Source organism: Panthera onca, chromosome E1 (assembly GCF_046562875.1).
Source record: "Panthera onca isolate mPanOnc1 chromosome E1, mPanOnc1 haplotype 2, whole genome shotgun sequence".
Classification (NCBI taxonomy): domain Eukaryota; kingdom Metazoa; phylum Chordata; class Mammalia; order Carnivora; family Felidae; genus Panthera; species Panthera onca.
The window spans coordinates 57,962,869-57,977,900 of record NC_138352.1 but is presented as its reverse complement, the minus strand read 5'-3'; the positions used below and the strand labels follow the sequence as shown (position 1 = coordinate 57,977,900).

The window sequence follows — 15,032 nt, the reverse complement described above, 5'->3', positions numbered from 1 at the left end:
TGTTGAATGGTGTTTTACCCTTGATAGTGTTCTCAGGTGACAACCTTAGAATAGTAAGTCCAGCTGTGAGCGACCCACCTGCCCTGTTTTTCCTTTGTGATGGTCAGAATAATCACCATGGTATGAAGCCACTTCCCCTCCCCTGGAGAGCCTAGACAGTATAACTGGCACTCTTGGTTGGCATCTAGCCAGCAGTTCCATCATTTTTTTTTAATGTTTGTTTATTTTAGAGAGAGAGAGAGAGAGAGAGAGAAAGCAAGCGGGGGAGGGGCAGAGAGAGAGAGGGAGCCAGAATCCCAAGCAAGCTCTGCACTGTCAGTATGCAGCCCCACCTGCGGCTCAAACCCACGAACCTCAAGATCATGACCTGAGCCGAAATCAAGAGTCGGATGCCCAACCTACTGTGCCACCCAGGCACCCCTCATTTTTAATTCTTAATATTGTTCCTTAGACATGTGAAGACAACTACGTGTTTCAAAGGCTAATGAGAATTTAGGTAACAGAAGGCTGTAAAGATTAACACCACGCTCTTCCTCTGGAGTGTTTGAGCTGCAGGGACAGCTGCTCTTTGGCCTTCGGCTGACCTCAGAAACTAGAAACACTTATTTCAGGCTTTGTCCCATTGGCCACTGTGGGCAGAAGTGGAAAACACCTGCCAGGTGTTGCCATAAGATTGACTCCGGCCAACAGGAAACTTTTCTAACAAGCTTTGTGGCTTAACCGTAGCCCCGTCCCAACCCTGCCTTGCCTTGGCGTTCACACCACAGCACGTGTTGAGCGCCCCCTGTGCGCGAGGCCCGGTAACGGGCAATGAAGGATATCGCTATTGTCCTTCCAGAGTTTCTACGCATTTTTGTCTTCCAACCACCCTCCTGTTAGTATCTCTTTTTCCTATTTTACAAATGAGACCGACGAAAAGAGCATCGGGCCGTGGGACAGGGCACGTCCCTGTGAGTAACTGGCTCTGTGATCTTGAGCAAGTCGCTAGCCCAGCGGGAGTTGATCCCAAGTTTTCTCCCCCTTGGAACACCGGCCCAGCTCACGGTGACGAGAGCTCAGCCGCTGCCTCTGGAAGCGGGTCTCGGAACGTGAAGGCGTGATTTACTACGGCCTGCGTCCCGAGGAGCAGGGAGGGAGAAGTCCAGGGCAAGCGCCCCACCTCCGATGCATGGACCCAAAAGTGCGAGGGACCACACTCGCACCCGGCTCCCGACAGCACTGACCTACGGCGCCCGGGAAGGGTCGCTTCGTTCCTCGCCAAGACTTCCCCTTCCGCCAATCACCGCTTGCGCCCCGCCCTTCCCGTCGCCGGAAGCAGCCGTTGCCCCGAGCAACTGCAACGTCCGGCTTTCCAAGTTGGCGGCGGGAAAGGCCATGAGTAAAGGCCGGGCCGAGGCTGCGGCGGGAGGTAAACGGACCGCGGGCACGGGGGAGACCCGGGCGGGGGCCGGGCGAGGGGTCGGTTGAGTGACCTCCCCCCATGCCCCGTCTCCTCGTAGCCCCCGGGATTCTCCTGAGATACCTGCAGGAGCAGAACCGGCCCTACAGCGCCCAGGACGTGTTCGGGAACCTGCAGCGGGAACATGGACTGGGCAAGGCGGTGAGGACCCTCTCCTGGGACCGCCCCCCTACCCTTGGTGCCCCTCGAATCAGCCTGAAGTGGTGCCCTCTCGAGGCAGCCATTCTAGCCTTGAGCTTCCTAAGGCTGGTCGGCCCTAATTCCCACTGCCTGGGCCCTAAATCATCCCTCTGATTGGTTCTGCCTCTCCCCTCTGCCAGGCGGTGGTGAAGGCGCTGGAGCAGCTGGCCCAACAAGGCAAAATCAAAGAGAAGATGTACGGCAAGCAGAAGATCTATTTTGCGGACCAGGTGAGGGAAACCTGTGCAGATTATCACCCGTGTGAGACCCCGACATTAGGTGAATCAGTCTCTAGAATGAACTCTGACTTGAGGCATCCCGTGAAACTCAGCTAGCCCACGCCATTAAAAGGGCCCCACACACCCTTTAAATCAAAGTGGGTACTCCCCTTGCTGTGATCCAGACTCAACGAGACTTCCAGATCTGAGATGTACATGATAGATGACAGAAGATCCTGAATTGTTCCTACCAAGGTCCCTTTCCCCTTGGAGGTTTCTTTTTCCCAGTCATCTAGATCAGAACCATCATCTGCCAAATGATTTGCCTTCTGTCCCCACCCCTCCCAACACAGATGACACTAATTTTATATCTCTAGGCCAGACCACCGCCCGGATGCCTTCCAGACCTTGCAGAATCAATATTGCTGAAGTAGAATGCACATCTCCCCTAAATGGGCTCCTTTTACAGGCTTCTCCCTCAGTTAGAGCCACTCCTCACCCAACTCAGAGACTGGGGAGTCACTCTTACCTCACAGCTTAGGCAGCCAGCAAATCCAGTTGGCTTTCCCCCTTCCTGAATCCACCCTCCCCTTTCTGTCTGCCATTGCTGATTGAGTTCAGGTGCTCCTCATCTATCACGATAGCCTCCTCACAGCTCCTGGCCTCCTCACACATCTTAAACGCTGCAGCCAGAATGGTCTGCGTCAGTACAATCTGGGGCCATTTCCCTACTTGAAACTCCAGCACTCCCTACAACAGGGAGAAATCTACATAGAGACTTGGCTCCAGGCTGCTGCTAGCCTCACCTGTCCCTTCACCAGTACTAGACCATTTAGGTGTATTTTACTCCCGTGTCCTTCCTCTGCCTGGAGTTTTAAAATCCCTTCTTCCTCTTCTGCGTCTTTGCTCAGCGAACTCTTACTCCAAAGTTCTCCCTCAGGCATCACCTCCAGAAACCTTCCCCGGATTCTCTCCTCGCCTCTTCTTCAGGCACTCACCTCCCTGAGGGATGCTATATTGTGGTGGTCTTTTTACCCATCTCCTCGCTAGACTGCAGCCCTTCCAGGGCTGAGCCCACTTCTCACTCTTCCTCCTTTGCTGAGCACAACCCCCCCCACCCCAGTATCTAACGTCCAGTAGACCCTGAATACTAGTTTAACTGAACCACACCACCATCAAGACTAACTTTTCTGAAATAGGTTTCATTACGTTACTACTCTAATGAAGAGTCCCTAAGGGAGAATTCGGCAGCATTTTTTCTGTAAAGACAATTTTGTGCTTTTGCCGGCCAGATGGCCTCTTGTCATAGCTATACAACTGTCACAGCCACTGAGGGCCGTCATTATAGAGCAGTATGTAAATGATCACATGTAAACGAGTAAACATGTAAATGAGTGGGTGTAACTGTGTTTCCAGAAATTTTTGTTTTCACAACCCCGAATGTGGCAGGATTTGGCGTGCAGGCTGTAGTTTGCTGCCTTCTGCTATAAAGGTTTACTTTGCTTTAATGAAGAGTCCAAACTGCCCAGGCTGGCATTCCTATTCTTTCTAACCTGCTTCCTGACATCACTGACAAGACCACCCCACCCCCCATCCCGAGCCCCACCACAGTCCTTTGTGGCAGCTGGTCTCTCTCAGGGGAGGGGCCCCTCAGACGTTTACTGGAGTCCCTTCAATACCACCCACCACGACTCTTGACCTGCCCAGGTTCCTCCTACTGTGGAAATGTGTAATTTAGGTATCACTACCTTGGGAAGAATGTTCCTTTACTCTTTTAGCCCAGTGAGTGGTTTTACCACTAAACTAAGATTTCTGCCCTGTTCAGTATCCTGAAGCTCCTTGAGGACAGGCATCAGGTTTTAACTTTTTTACACCTTTTTGTTTGTTGGGACCAGTACCGAACTGAATGGTGTCTCACAGGGACCCTCCCGCTGTTCTCCCAGGCCCCCTGGAGGGCTGGGGAGCCCCAGGTTCTTGAGTGGATGTGATGTGGCCTGCCCAGATGTGGCCTCACATCACACCCACCCACTTCTGTTTGTCGTCTCACCTCTGGCAGGACCAGTTCGAGATGGTGAGTGACGCTGACCTCCAAGGCCTGGACACCAAAATCGTGGCCCTCACTGCCAAGGTGCAGAGCCTCCAGCAGAGCTGCCGCCACATGGAGGCCGGTAGGACTGGGCGGATGCCGGAAGGGGCCCCTGGCGCGAGGGTCATTCCAGAGGGCAGGAATCCCTAAGTGAATGGTTTGCTGACCGCAATGTCTCGCTGCAGTGGAGAGCTGGGCTGGGCCGCCACAGGCATTATGTTACAAGAAACGTAAACAGCTAATGGCTTTTGAATATAAATGGGCAAGACACGCATTTGCTTTCCCTAAGATTATCAGTGTACTGTGCCCACACTCCCTCTGTGCCTGTTTCTTTAACTGGCTACAGGGAACAGTCTGTTCAACCTCACACTTTACCACTGCTTGTAGATGGAAGAGGAAAGACAAGCAGACTAAACTGGTAATTCTGTAAGCCTTAATCTCTGCCGAGCGCAATTTCCAGAATATGGAACTCATTCTGGACCCTGGGTGTAGAACCTAGAGCAAGGTAGGGGCCCAGTCTCCTACCTCAGGGAGCACCCACTGGGAAAGACAAAACCCCATCATCAGGGTAAGAAGCGACCTCAGGGAGATGTGGTTTCAGAGCTGAAGGAGTTAACTAGTGCCCTGACCACACCGGAGATGCAGAAAGAGATCCAGGAGTTGAAGAAGGAATGTGCTGGCTACAGAGAGAGACTGAAGAACATCAAAGCAGCCACCAACCACGTGACTCCAGAAGAGAAAGAGCAGGTGAGTCAGGAGGAAGGGTGGTAGCGGGGCGGTCTGCCTGTGCAGGTCTGGAGTGAGGCCGAGGTTGCCCCCCAGCAGCCCCTGAGAGGCTAGAGCAAGCCATTTCCCTGTGCAGGTGTACAGAGAGAGGCAGAAGTACTGCAAGGAATGGAGGAAGCGGAAGAGGATGGTAAGTGCGTGAGCTCCGCAGCAGGCCCTGGAAAATGGCAGCCACCGGAGAAACTGCTGCCTGAGGTCATGGGTCCGCCAGGCAGTGCCGCCCGTCTGAAAAGGGGTGGTTTTGTTTCTTGTCAGGCAACAGAACTGTCTGATGCGATCCTTGAAGGATACCCCAAGAGCAAGAAGCAGTTCTTTGTAAGTGGTTCTCTCTGTCTCTCCCCTCCTTGCCACCCTGGGGTCTTCGTCCAGGGAGGTCTCGTTTACTGGTCTCCCTGCCCCAGGAGGAAGTTGGGATAGAGACCGATGAAGATTACAACGTGAAGCTCCCAGACCCTTGAGGAGTCCTCTGCAGGATGGGGGAATGGAAGCGACGTCCTGGACTGGCCGCCTCCTTCAGGTTGGCTTCTTTGTTTCTGCTGCTTTCCACCTTTGAGCAGAGCAGCTGGGAGAGGGGCATGAACCAGAATACAGGGCTCAGGGAGTGAGCAAGCCCAGAGTGGATGGTTGTCATGCTCGTTTCATCATCTAGATTCCAATTGCTTGCACTTAAACTTGGAACAACGCTAAAGGAAAGCATTTGGCAATATTTATTGTACTATAATTTGATATAAAAATACTTAATTTCCTCTGGATAACCAAACCTCCCAGATGTCAACCCTGAGGAAGGCTACCGGGTAGAGAGAAGCTAGTATACACAGCATTCGAGGAACTCAAGGCTTTACCCAGGACTTTTCTGGGCTCTGTACCCCAGGAGGCCTTTAAAGTATCTTCTCTACCCCTTCACGCCACTCCCAAGTCCTGGGAGAAACACAAGCAGCACTAAGATGGTGGAGACCCAGGTATGCTCGACAGGATGGCTGGGAGTGATTTGGAGGCCCAGTTCACTTTCAAAAATTGTAACTTTAGCAAAATTGCGATGTTGGTGTTTAGAATATTAAAAAAAAAAAATTAATATGTAGTGCTATGTCACATGTAACTTCTCTGTGCTATGCTCCTGCCTGTGGGGACAGAGGGGGCAGGGGTATGTGGGGGAGGAAGGAGAGGGGATGCAGTAGCAAGTGAGGTCAGGAACCCAGTAGCCCTGCCCTGAGCTGGCCAGAAGAGGCCTGATCTCACCTTGGGCTGACCAGGCAGCCCTAGCTGAGGCACAAGGAGGCCTTTCACCCCTCTTGGCTGTGGGAGTATTTCCTCATGTTCCTCCCTTCCCATCCAACTACTGCCAAAATGGCCAAACTTGGGCCAAATGTTGCCCAAGAGACCAAACCAAATGCAAACAGTAGCTTCCCAATATGTGTAATCAGGAGCAAAAATCTGAGGATTAGAAGGGGAGAGACCAGGAGCTCTTATGGGGGGAGGGGGGGTGTCCTCAGAACAGGGTTCCCCCCCCCCCCCGAAGACTTCTACGGAGAAGGGGAAAGACAGTAAGCTCGAGTTCTGTGGTCAGTATAATAAATTAAAGCTTTCACAAAACAAATACCCCAGCCCCAGTGAGGATGAAGGGGTGCTGGGGAACCAAACACCGAGAACCAGCTGACTGGTGTGCAGTGTCGCAGTCCAATCTCATAAGCCCAGTGGCTCCGTGGCCAAGTAGGAGACTCTGGCATCTTGTTGGCTCTTCTGCAGCTTCCAAAACCCAGTCAGTACAGCTGGTTCTTCAATTGGTGCAAGACGCCAATCACAATCTCCCGTAGGGTCTGGCGGGGGCAGCAGAGGAAAACACGAGTGATGCTCAGGTGAGGACAGAGGCTCAGATACCTGCCTAGACCAGTCATGCTCTTTAGAGTACAACAGAAAAAGCCCCTGGGAAACACCGTTTACAGTCGACTCTGAAATGTCCCTGAGACAGGACAGAGAAAGGGATGGAGACATGGACAGCTATGTGGTAAAGCAAATACAAGAAATGGGAATGGTAGCATTTAGGTGGTGGGCACAGGAGTGTCCACTCTTGTGTCGCAGGACACTTAAAGTGGTTCCAGAAAATGTCAGGAAACAAAAAAGTGAGATGCAAGTCAAGCCTCAGAAACTCCATGCAATACCATTAACACACGGCTCCATTACAAATAATCACAAACCCCAGGGAAAACTAGTGGGCCTGGGGGTGGGAGCCAGGAATGTTTCTAGAAATTCCACGTGATTCTGCTATGAGTGATGAGGGCTTACATACTAGGCAGCCATAACGCAAGCTAACAAAGGCCAGAGCGAGGCCTTGCCTGAGTTAAGTGCCCACATCATTCTTGCCAAATGAAACCTTAACAGGAAAATGTGGGCCAGGAAGCAAAGAAGAGAGCCTCCAGAAACCTAAAAGTTGCCACCTTCCCTCTCTGAACAAATTAGGACGGACTTGGGTCACTTGGCCTGAAGGAAGATAGAAAATCCGCACCCCTTGACCACTGCTGCCCCATACCTGAGGCTTACAGTGCTCCTCAATCCAGCTGAAGACACAGGCTGACAGCTCCTGGAAACTGGCCACGGAGATAGAGGCATTGAAGGACTGGAACAGTGAGTCCATGATGCCTTGAAACACATTGAACTTGACTTGGTCAGAGACCTGGTCTTCTCCCTCATGGGGGTTGTCCTGGTGTGCCTTCACAATCTGCTCATAGTTGCTGAAAGCGAGTAGAACAGGGCTAAGGTGCTATAACAGCTCAGGTCACCGTATGTACTCCCCCGGCCCCAGGAAGGGGTTCCCGGAGAGCTGCTGGGACAGAAATGGGTGACCCCTCTCTCTACCCCTCGTTAATCCCACAGGCACTTTGAATATCTGCTAGGTATCAGGGACTGTTGGGGTGCAGAGTCCTACCCCTAAGTGGCCACCTACAGGAATGAGAAGATTATCTGTTCTGTATTATCTGATGTGGCCTTTGAACAAGAGAAAGGTATGAACTGAAGTCAGCTTCAGAGTCCCCTCAGAAGCCCTGGCTCCCCGAGCTCAGCATCCCCCCCTTACACTTTCATGATCTTTAGGGCCGTGACGTCCTTGCGTAGCATGGACACCTCCTCCTCCTGCTTTTTCTTCTCCTTGTGCAAAAACTGGATGTAGTCAATAGCTGCAGTGAGGGTGGGCACAGAGGATGTCTCAGCCAGAAGAACAAGGTTTACTTTGTTTCCCCTTCCTCCCTTTCCCCAACTCTCTCATTATAATCACCCCACCGGGGCCAGGCCGAAAGTGAGTGTAAGTCTCTGGCCTCCTCACAGCACCACTGGCCCCAGCCACTCCCAGTGCTCTCCCTGGCCATACTCTTCTGTAGAACGATGGCTTTGCTGAGCTTTTGGGAGCCAATGGAGAAGTCCTGCTGCTGGCAGGTGGGGACGATGGTCTGGAGGTCATCATAGCCTCTCTGTGGAGACAGGAGGGAAAACAAGGGTTCCTTAACTCCAAGGGATTCAGGCAAACTGGTACAAAACTTTCTGTGAACCGAAGTTCCATGCTCACAAACTCAAAGGGGTAGGGGACTAGAAAAAAGGAGGTGTTCATATCCAGGGACTAGAGCAGCTGCCACCAAGGATGCTGGGGACTGATGAGGGCAGGGTAGATCTGAAATACACAGGGGCCTCCTGCATTGGCTGAGGTACAGGCCTCCCCAGTCACCTTGATGGCGTCTCTCCTCTTCTGCTCAGCCTGAGTATGTGCTCGCCGCCGCCGGTCCTTGTAGGACTCCTTGTAGGACTCCTGGTGGTAATCACTGTCCTCGTCATCTACGCTCAAAGTTGGGGGCAGGAAGAGGTCATTTTGAAGCCCAGTGGGCCCGGCTAACCCACCTTGCCCCAGTGGGGAAGAAAAAACTGGTGCTCAGAGACAGCAAACGGACAGAACCGTCTAATATTCTAGATGAGGTGAAAGATGGTGAGACCCTGTGTCTAACGCTAGGCCTCCAGCACCCCCGTGTGGATGACTGGAGCTTCCTGTCTAGGAAATATACTAAAATGATGGTATATCTGAGCCCCCCCAGGTGGGGGCATGTTGCTGCCTACCTGTATTGGGGACAGAAGAGGCACTGGTGGAACCGATGCTATTAGCTCTGGACACTACACTCCCCTTTCGGGTACTTTCTACAAAAAGCCCTGTAAAAGAGAGGTCCCAATCACTAGGGGGTAGGACAGGAGGACACTGTTAGACCTTCAGACACCTGTGTGTACAATGGCTTCCTGATCCTTAAATGCTGACCTCTCCCTTTCAACCCAAAAGCTACCCATATTGGGTCATCCACTTCCTGTTGTGCCCCACCACAATGCTCCTGTCTCTGGTGTCTCCACTGCTCCAGGGGCCTGCAATGATACCACCGGTTCACAAAGTGGCATCTAGGCACAACGAGGGTGACAGAATGGCTAGCTCCCACTATTTTCATCATTTCCTTGTTTCAGAGCAGCAGGAATTATACCCTTATGCTTCCTGCCCCTTATGCAGCTCCTCCCTCATTGTCTCAGGGCAGGAACTCCGCTCAGGGACAGTGGACTGTGCTCAGGTGTGGCTGGCAAGACCACGGTAATCCACAGGACTGTGGCAGGAGTGTCACCAGGGAGCTAGAGACTGTGGGAGAGGTACTCACCGGGGTCCAGGCTGTTGTCACTGTAGGCATACTCCACCTGTGACACCAAGCAAAGGAGCTCATCAGACCTCCGCCCGGGTCTGGGCACCTCCTCTCACTCTGAGCGCGTGCGCACTCGTACACACACCACACACCCCTACCACACACACCTCTACCCGCCCCAACCCCCCCCCCCCACCCCGAGAGCGCAGGCAATTGCAGGATGCACGCGCGTGCGTTCACTTATACACATACACACACACACACACACACACACACACACGCGCGCGCGCGCGCACCTGGGGTGCGCAGGGGTTTGCAGGATTGCCCCGATAGCAGTAAGCAGATAGGCCATAGGAGCACCGCCCCTCCGCCCCCACCCCCTCCCTCCTCCACCGTCCCGCCCCCCCGCAAGCCCGGTCCCCTCACATTCGTGCACACACGCCTCACTTGTCTCCCCACCTTGGCACGCGCAGGGTGAGGGCTGTCTTCTCTGCAGCCCCGGGGCCCGGAAGGCGGGGGGACCTTTGGGAACTGCAGGGAATCCCCTAGTCTTCGGGACCCCCCACGTGCATGAGCCCGACCCGCCCTCCCCTCGCCGGCGTGCGCGCCCGCGGGGCTTGCCTTGACCCAGGGGTCGTCCGGAGAGGCGAGCGGCTCCGTCATCTCCGACCCACCGAACCGGAAACCAGCCAGCGGGCGGGCCCCCTGCCGCGAGGAAGAGGCGAGGCACTTCCACGTGACCCAAACCCACCAACCCACGAACGAGAGGCGGAGGGCGGGGCACGGCCCGCGCATGCGCACCCGGAAAACTCTGAAACCGAGGGTCAGGAGCCTCGGAGACTGGCGTCGGGGCTGACACAGACGTTGTCCTTCCCCTCACTCGCCCACACCGCGACATGACGCACATTATGTAAAGTGGAGTCCCCTCAAAAGGCTCGTCCGAGTAGTATTTCCGAGAGTTGTGTGCACGCGCTGTGCTGGACCCGCGGCTTCCAGGGACTTGTGTCCAACCCCACCCTGCCGGCCCAGCACGGCTGCCAGGTCCGTGAGGCCGGAGGCCCCGCCTGGCTCGTGGAAGGCCGGTCCTCCAACACGTAGCCTGGTACCTGGCAGGAGACCAGTGGAAGAAACGCTTTCAAAGAGCCCGTTAGCCCAGTTAAGCCTCTTCACAGATACAGAAACCGAGGAACCTAGAAAGTCTGTAGCTTCTCCCAAAGCAGACAGGTAGTCAGCGATGGGACCAAGGCTGACCTCAATCTGGCTAGCTGCAAAAGCTATGCTCAGAACCACTGCACTCCAGGCTTCCAGCTCAAGGCTTCCAAAGAAAGATACCTAGAGGCATTGGGGCAGGACGCAGACACACAGGCAGCACCTGGCAACATTCACCTTTAATTGGTACAAGTTCCAGTGTTTGCCCTGGCCGCAGTGGGCCGAAGGTTTCACAGACACTGTGGGCAAGAGTAGGCACAAAATGCCAGAGGGGCCTGCTCCCCTCTGAGTCGCATCCTCAGCGATGGCCAAACACCAGCAAGCTGGGTAGACTTCCTGTGTCCACCAGGCCCAGCCTTGCCCTTCCCAGTCTGGTTCAGAGTCTCTAGGCCCAAGCTAGGACGAGCACCCAGGCCCCCACTCCTCCTCACCGCTGAATCTCTAGGCAGCTCCAGGGCCACTGTGGCCCCACAGAGAACACATTGTCAGCCATGGGCCTTACGGCGTCTGGGAGATGCGCTTCTGCAAGAGAGCCCAAGCTTTCTCCACCTTTGAGCAGGACAGAGTGTCAGGAGGAAGAGAAGACAGAGTCAGGCAGGCACCCACTGGAGACTCCTTCCCTACAACCCAGCCCTTTCCGGGGCACCAACCTGGCATTGCGTAACATGCGGTTCCCATAAAGTGCTCAGCACCACGTGGCTCTGGTCCACGAGCTGTTGCCCACTCATCTGGCTCTGCAACCGGCTCTGAGCTGCAGCTTCACTCAGGCCATCCCTCTCCACAATGCGTCGTATAGCCTGGGCACGGAGAAGGCATCAGTCAGCCCACTGGCTCAGAGCGGGCTGCGGTGTGCAGTGGGGATGGGGTGAGAGACGGGTCCAGATACCTCAGTCTCAGGGATGACAACGGTCCACACCTCATGCACCATGTTCTGCCAGCCGGCTTCAAGCAGCAGGGCGGCATCAATCACGCACACACGTTTTCCTGCGGAGAGACCCCAGTCACTGCCAGCAGCACACTGCCACTTGCCACCAGAGAGCCGGTGAAGCCTAGTCCCAAGGAAGTGGAGGGTCTGGCTTGGGGTGAGGAAGCTCCTAGGAGGAGAATCTGCTTAATGTCCCCCTTGGCTGCTCCCATCAACTCTCCAACTCACCCTCAGCCACAGCCTGGTTCATCTCCTCTTGAGCCAGTTTTGCGATAATTGGCCACACAATATCCGTGAGTATCTTCAGCTGCTTCTGAGGAGGGGAACAGAGGAAGCAGGCGATTTACCTTCCCTTGGAGACGGAGCCAGCCCGAGAGAGGAGGTGGTGGGGAACAGATGAGTGGAAACGCACTCTGAACCAGACCAGAAAGGTCCATTCGGTCCCAACCTCTGGTTCTAGTAGCAGCTGAGGAGTCCTTGGAGAGAAGCGTGCTTACCTTGTTCCCAAACACCCGGCTGCCTAGGACCTTCCTGTTGATAATGCCATCTTTATGGAGAATATCTGGACGAGAGACACAGGACTGGGCAAGGAGGCCAGGCCATCCCCTCACTTTTCAGGCCACTTCTAGCCCTCCCCAGGCATTACCTGCTCCAAAGGCTTCCACAACAGGCTGGTAGGCAGGACCCCCTGGGGCGTAGGCCCGATGGCCCAGGTGGTCACTGTCGATGACAAACGCCCCCAGGCCCTTAAGCCGCTGAGCTACTGAGCTCTTCCCAGAGCCACTGATGCCCGTCAGTCCAATCACGTAGAGCTGTGTGGGCAGTTCGGGCCTCTTCTGGAGGTAGAGGAGAGGGAACCCCAGTTACTAGGGTCTTCAGACTCATGCTTGAGACTGAAATCTTCAGTCTACTCTCCAGCATTTCCAGCCCACCCAAGCAGAGGAGAGAGAGGACAGGCATACATATGGAGGCCGAAGCAGCTTTCCCAGCATTCGTTGGCGGAAGGTGGAGGAACTGACTTTGTCCTCTTCATTGTCTGTATGGTTTGGGTCCTTCAGCAGCTGGATCTGGTACAAGGCAAGCTCCTCCAGACCCTGAGGTTAAAGAGGAGGGGTGAGGAGAGGGAATGAGGGGCAGGAGGACAAGGACATCTGAGCTGCCCCCTTATCCTCCCCAGAGGTAGAGCCTGCCTCCAAGGGCAAGCTGGGAAAGTTCCTTCTCGCCTCTTCCTCACCACCCCAAGTCCTCTCTTCCCTCCTCTAGGGTCACGGTACTTCCAACAGCCCCCTACGTGGCCTTCCCCAGCCCCATCCACTCCCTCTGCCAGTCTCCCTCAGGGGTTACATTCTCAAGACGGAAGCGGTTGACAGCCATCCCCCCACGATAGGTCTCCTCGCTGACCACCAGGAACTCCAAGGAGGGGTTAGAGCCAGCGGGCCCATAGGGATCCAGCAGGGGGGTGATATCAAAAGTCAAGGAGGGCTTGACGTCCACCAGGAACTCACTCAGATGTTCCACGCGTTCTGTGTAGGGTTGGAGCAGCTCAGGGAGCAATTTGCCTGGGGAAGGAGCCCAGTGAGATCTTTTTACTGGGGAGGAAAGGTACAGTCAAGTTTGGGGAAGACTATCCCTAAGCATCCAATCTCCAGAGGGGGACGGGTGGCAGGAAGAAAGGGCTAAGCTGGGAAGTGCTGTATGTCAGGGGAGCAGTGAAGAGGGGGCAGCCAGCAAGCACGACAGTCATGGCAGGGGCTGGCATGTGTCCAGAGAACGAGCAGTGCCAGGGAGCATCAGAGTCAGATGGAGAATTTCAAGAACCACCCCAACCACGAGTCCCCTCTTGCTGTAGCTCTAACACACTACCTACAACCCACAACCCACTCATCCATTTACTCCCAGGGTCTCAATCTTTAGGGTTCGTGACCTGGAGAACTTCTCAAAAGTACAGATTTCCTTAGTTCCACATTTGGGGAAATTCTGATTTGAGTGGTGAGTAGATCACACACAGAGAAAGCTGCACTTGTTCGTTTAACATAGTTTCCTTAACACCCACTGGGTGCCAGGTGCTGTTACGTACGGGAGGGGTGGGAAGTAAAGGATGCCCACCCCCTTCCTCAGTCTTGGCACTGGGGGCAAGGTTAAGGAGTTTTGAGGGTCCTCCCCTGCTCTACTCCAGAGTATCTCTCACTCACTCTTCAACAGGTCTTTGTCCGCTACTCCCACCACAAGCTGCTCCTGGGCCAGGATGCACGCGACACTGAGCAACACCTTGTGGGCATTGTGCAGGCGGTCAAACGTGCCACCCACAGCCCCACGGTGGTAGCCACGCACTGGCTGCTTTGGAGACCTGGCCACGGGAGAGGCTGGCCTGATGGTGGAGGGTAAGGGGACATCCAGGGACTCCACAGACAGCTCTCCGGGCCCATAATCGGGGTATAGCAGCACCGAAGCCAGCTGGGGACAACAACTGTAGCAGCTGGTGGCATAACGCTCTAGCTGTTGTTTGACCGGGTTGTACTGGCTCCCATCCAGGGTCTGGAAGTCAGTCAGCACCACTTCCGGTGGGTGGGCCAGGTTCTGGACTGAGCTGGGAAGGGGAGGGAGAAAGGCGCTCTTGGCTCCTATATTGGTCAGCAGAACTCTGACATCCAGGTGCCTGTGGACATCGGCGCCAGCGTAGAGGTGCGTGATGAAATCCAGGACCTCAAACGTGGCCTGCACGAGGCTGGACTGGGGCTGGGCCGGGCCCCCCAGGCTCATGCCCGGCTGCAGGTGTACGTAGAGCGTGTGATTCACCAGCCGGGCCGCCGAGGTCAGGATGGGGGCCAGGCGAGGGGCCAGGGAGGCGAGCGGCGTCGTCAGCACCAGGAGGCCCGACCGGAATACGGCCATGCTGCCCAGGCCTGCGGACAGCCAGGAAGACGAGGCGTGGGTGACCGAGGGGTTATGTGGCTGAGGCCGAAGGCAGTCCGGGGCCGTGGGCCCAGGAGAGGGGACCTGGCGCAGGGACGGGGTCTCAGTGCTGATCCAGAGGAACCCGGGGGAGGGCACGGGGCCTCGGGGCTATGCGCTAAGCCCCGGTTTCCACATCTCTCAGACGGAGCGGTGAAGCTGCTGAACTGAATCCAAATCCTGAGCAGGGAAACTGGACAAAAGCCCCTGAGTCATAGGGTTGGGAATCCAGAAATCCTGGGCCCTGCTGCCAGGCTGTACCAGGGTCTTAAAGGAATCAAAGGAGGATACTAGAGGGAAACACTCAGGCTCTGAGCGGTCTTCTACTTACTGAGACCTCTGGGCTTAGGTTCCGCTAGGGCCGCCGCGGAGCCTTACCTGGCTGCGACCCGGAAACAGTAGTTCAACGCCTGCGGCCCCGAGCTACGGAACGGCAGAAAGGCCAAAGTCTTTACCGGGTTCTGGAACCTCGCGAGATTTTGTAAGGAGTAGGGCGGGTCCTGCTGAGGAGGTGGGGCGGAGCTCGGAGGCTGGGGGAGCAGGGGAAGCTATTTATTTCCAGATCTCA

The 15,032-nt window shown here is 55.1% G+C and overlaps 3 protein-coding genes across 6 annotated transcripts; 1 reads left to right on the top strand and 2 right to left on the bottom strand.

Moving 5' to 3' along the window:
• Window positions 1-36: 36 nt before the first annotated feature.
• PSMC3IP (PSMC3 interacting protein) lies at window positions 37-5,531 on the top strand. Its single transcript, XM_060646052.3, has 8 exons — window positions 37-1,408; window positions 1,500-1,600; window positions 1,780-1,869; window positions 3,914-4,025; window positions 4,545-4,690; window positions 4,806-4,859; window positions 4,985-5,044; window positions 5,131-5,531. Exons 1-8 carry the CDS (start codon window positions 1,165-1,167, stop codon window positions 5,185-5,187), a joined length of 864 nt encoding a protein of 287 aa, XP_060502035.2. The 5' UTR covers window positions 37-1,164; the 3' UTR covers window positions 5,188-5,531.
• Window positions 5,414-10,627, bottom strand: MLX (MAX dimerization protein MLX). 3 transcript variants are annotated; one of them, XM_078437132.2, is made up of 8 exons: window positions 10,000-10,083; window positions 9,397-9,433; window positions 8,822-8,911; window positions 8,439-8,545; window positions 8,088-8,187; window positions 7,797-7,896; window positions 7,254-7,455; window positions 5,414-6,543 (listed from the first exon to the last, which is right to left on the bottom strand). In XM_078437132.2, exons 1-8 carry the CDS (start codon window positions 10,039-10,041, stop codon window positions 6,487-6,489), a joined length of 735 nt encoding a protein of 244 aa, XP_078293258.1. In that variant the 5' UTR covers window positions 10,042-10,083; the 3' UTR covers window positions 5,414-6,486. The 3 variants fall into 3 exon arrangements, with proteins under 3 accessions (XP_078293258.1, XP_078293255.2, XP_078293257.1); XM_078437129.2 differs by having other exon boundaries at window positions 9,838-10,060; XM_078437131.2 differs by lacking the exon at window positions 8,822-8,911 and having other exon boundaries at window positions 10,000-10,627.
• Window positions 10,628-10,751: 124 nt separating this feature from the next.
• Window positions 10,752-14,955, bottom strand: COASY (Coenzyme A synthase). Of its 2 annotated transcripts, none has more exons than XM_060646044.2 (10): window positions 14,843-14,955; window positions 13,705-14,415; window positions 12,857-13,071; window positions 12,475-12,606; window positions 12,159-12,348; window positions 12,010-12,074; window positions 11,741-11,825; window positions 11,474-11,571; window positions 11,238-11,384; window positions 10,752-11,136 (listed from the first exon to the last, which is right to left on the bottom strand). In XM_060646044.2, exons 2-10 carry the CDS (start codon window positions 14,402-14,404, stop codon window positions 11,086-11,088), a joined length of 1,683 nt encoding a protein of 560 aa, XP_060502027.1. In that variant the 5' UTR covers window positions 14,405-14,415; window positions 14,843-14,955; the 3' UTR covers window positions 10,752-11,085. The 2 variants fall into 2 exon arrangements, with proteins under 2 accessions (XP_060502027.1, XP_060502029.1); XM_060646046.2 differs by having other exon boundaries at window positions 14,796-14,850.
• Between the last annotated feature and the right edge of the window lie 77 nt (window positions 14,956-15,032).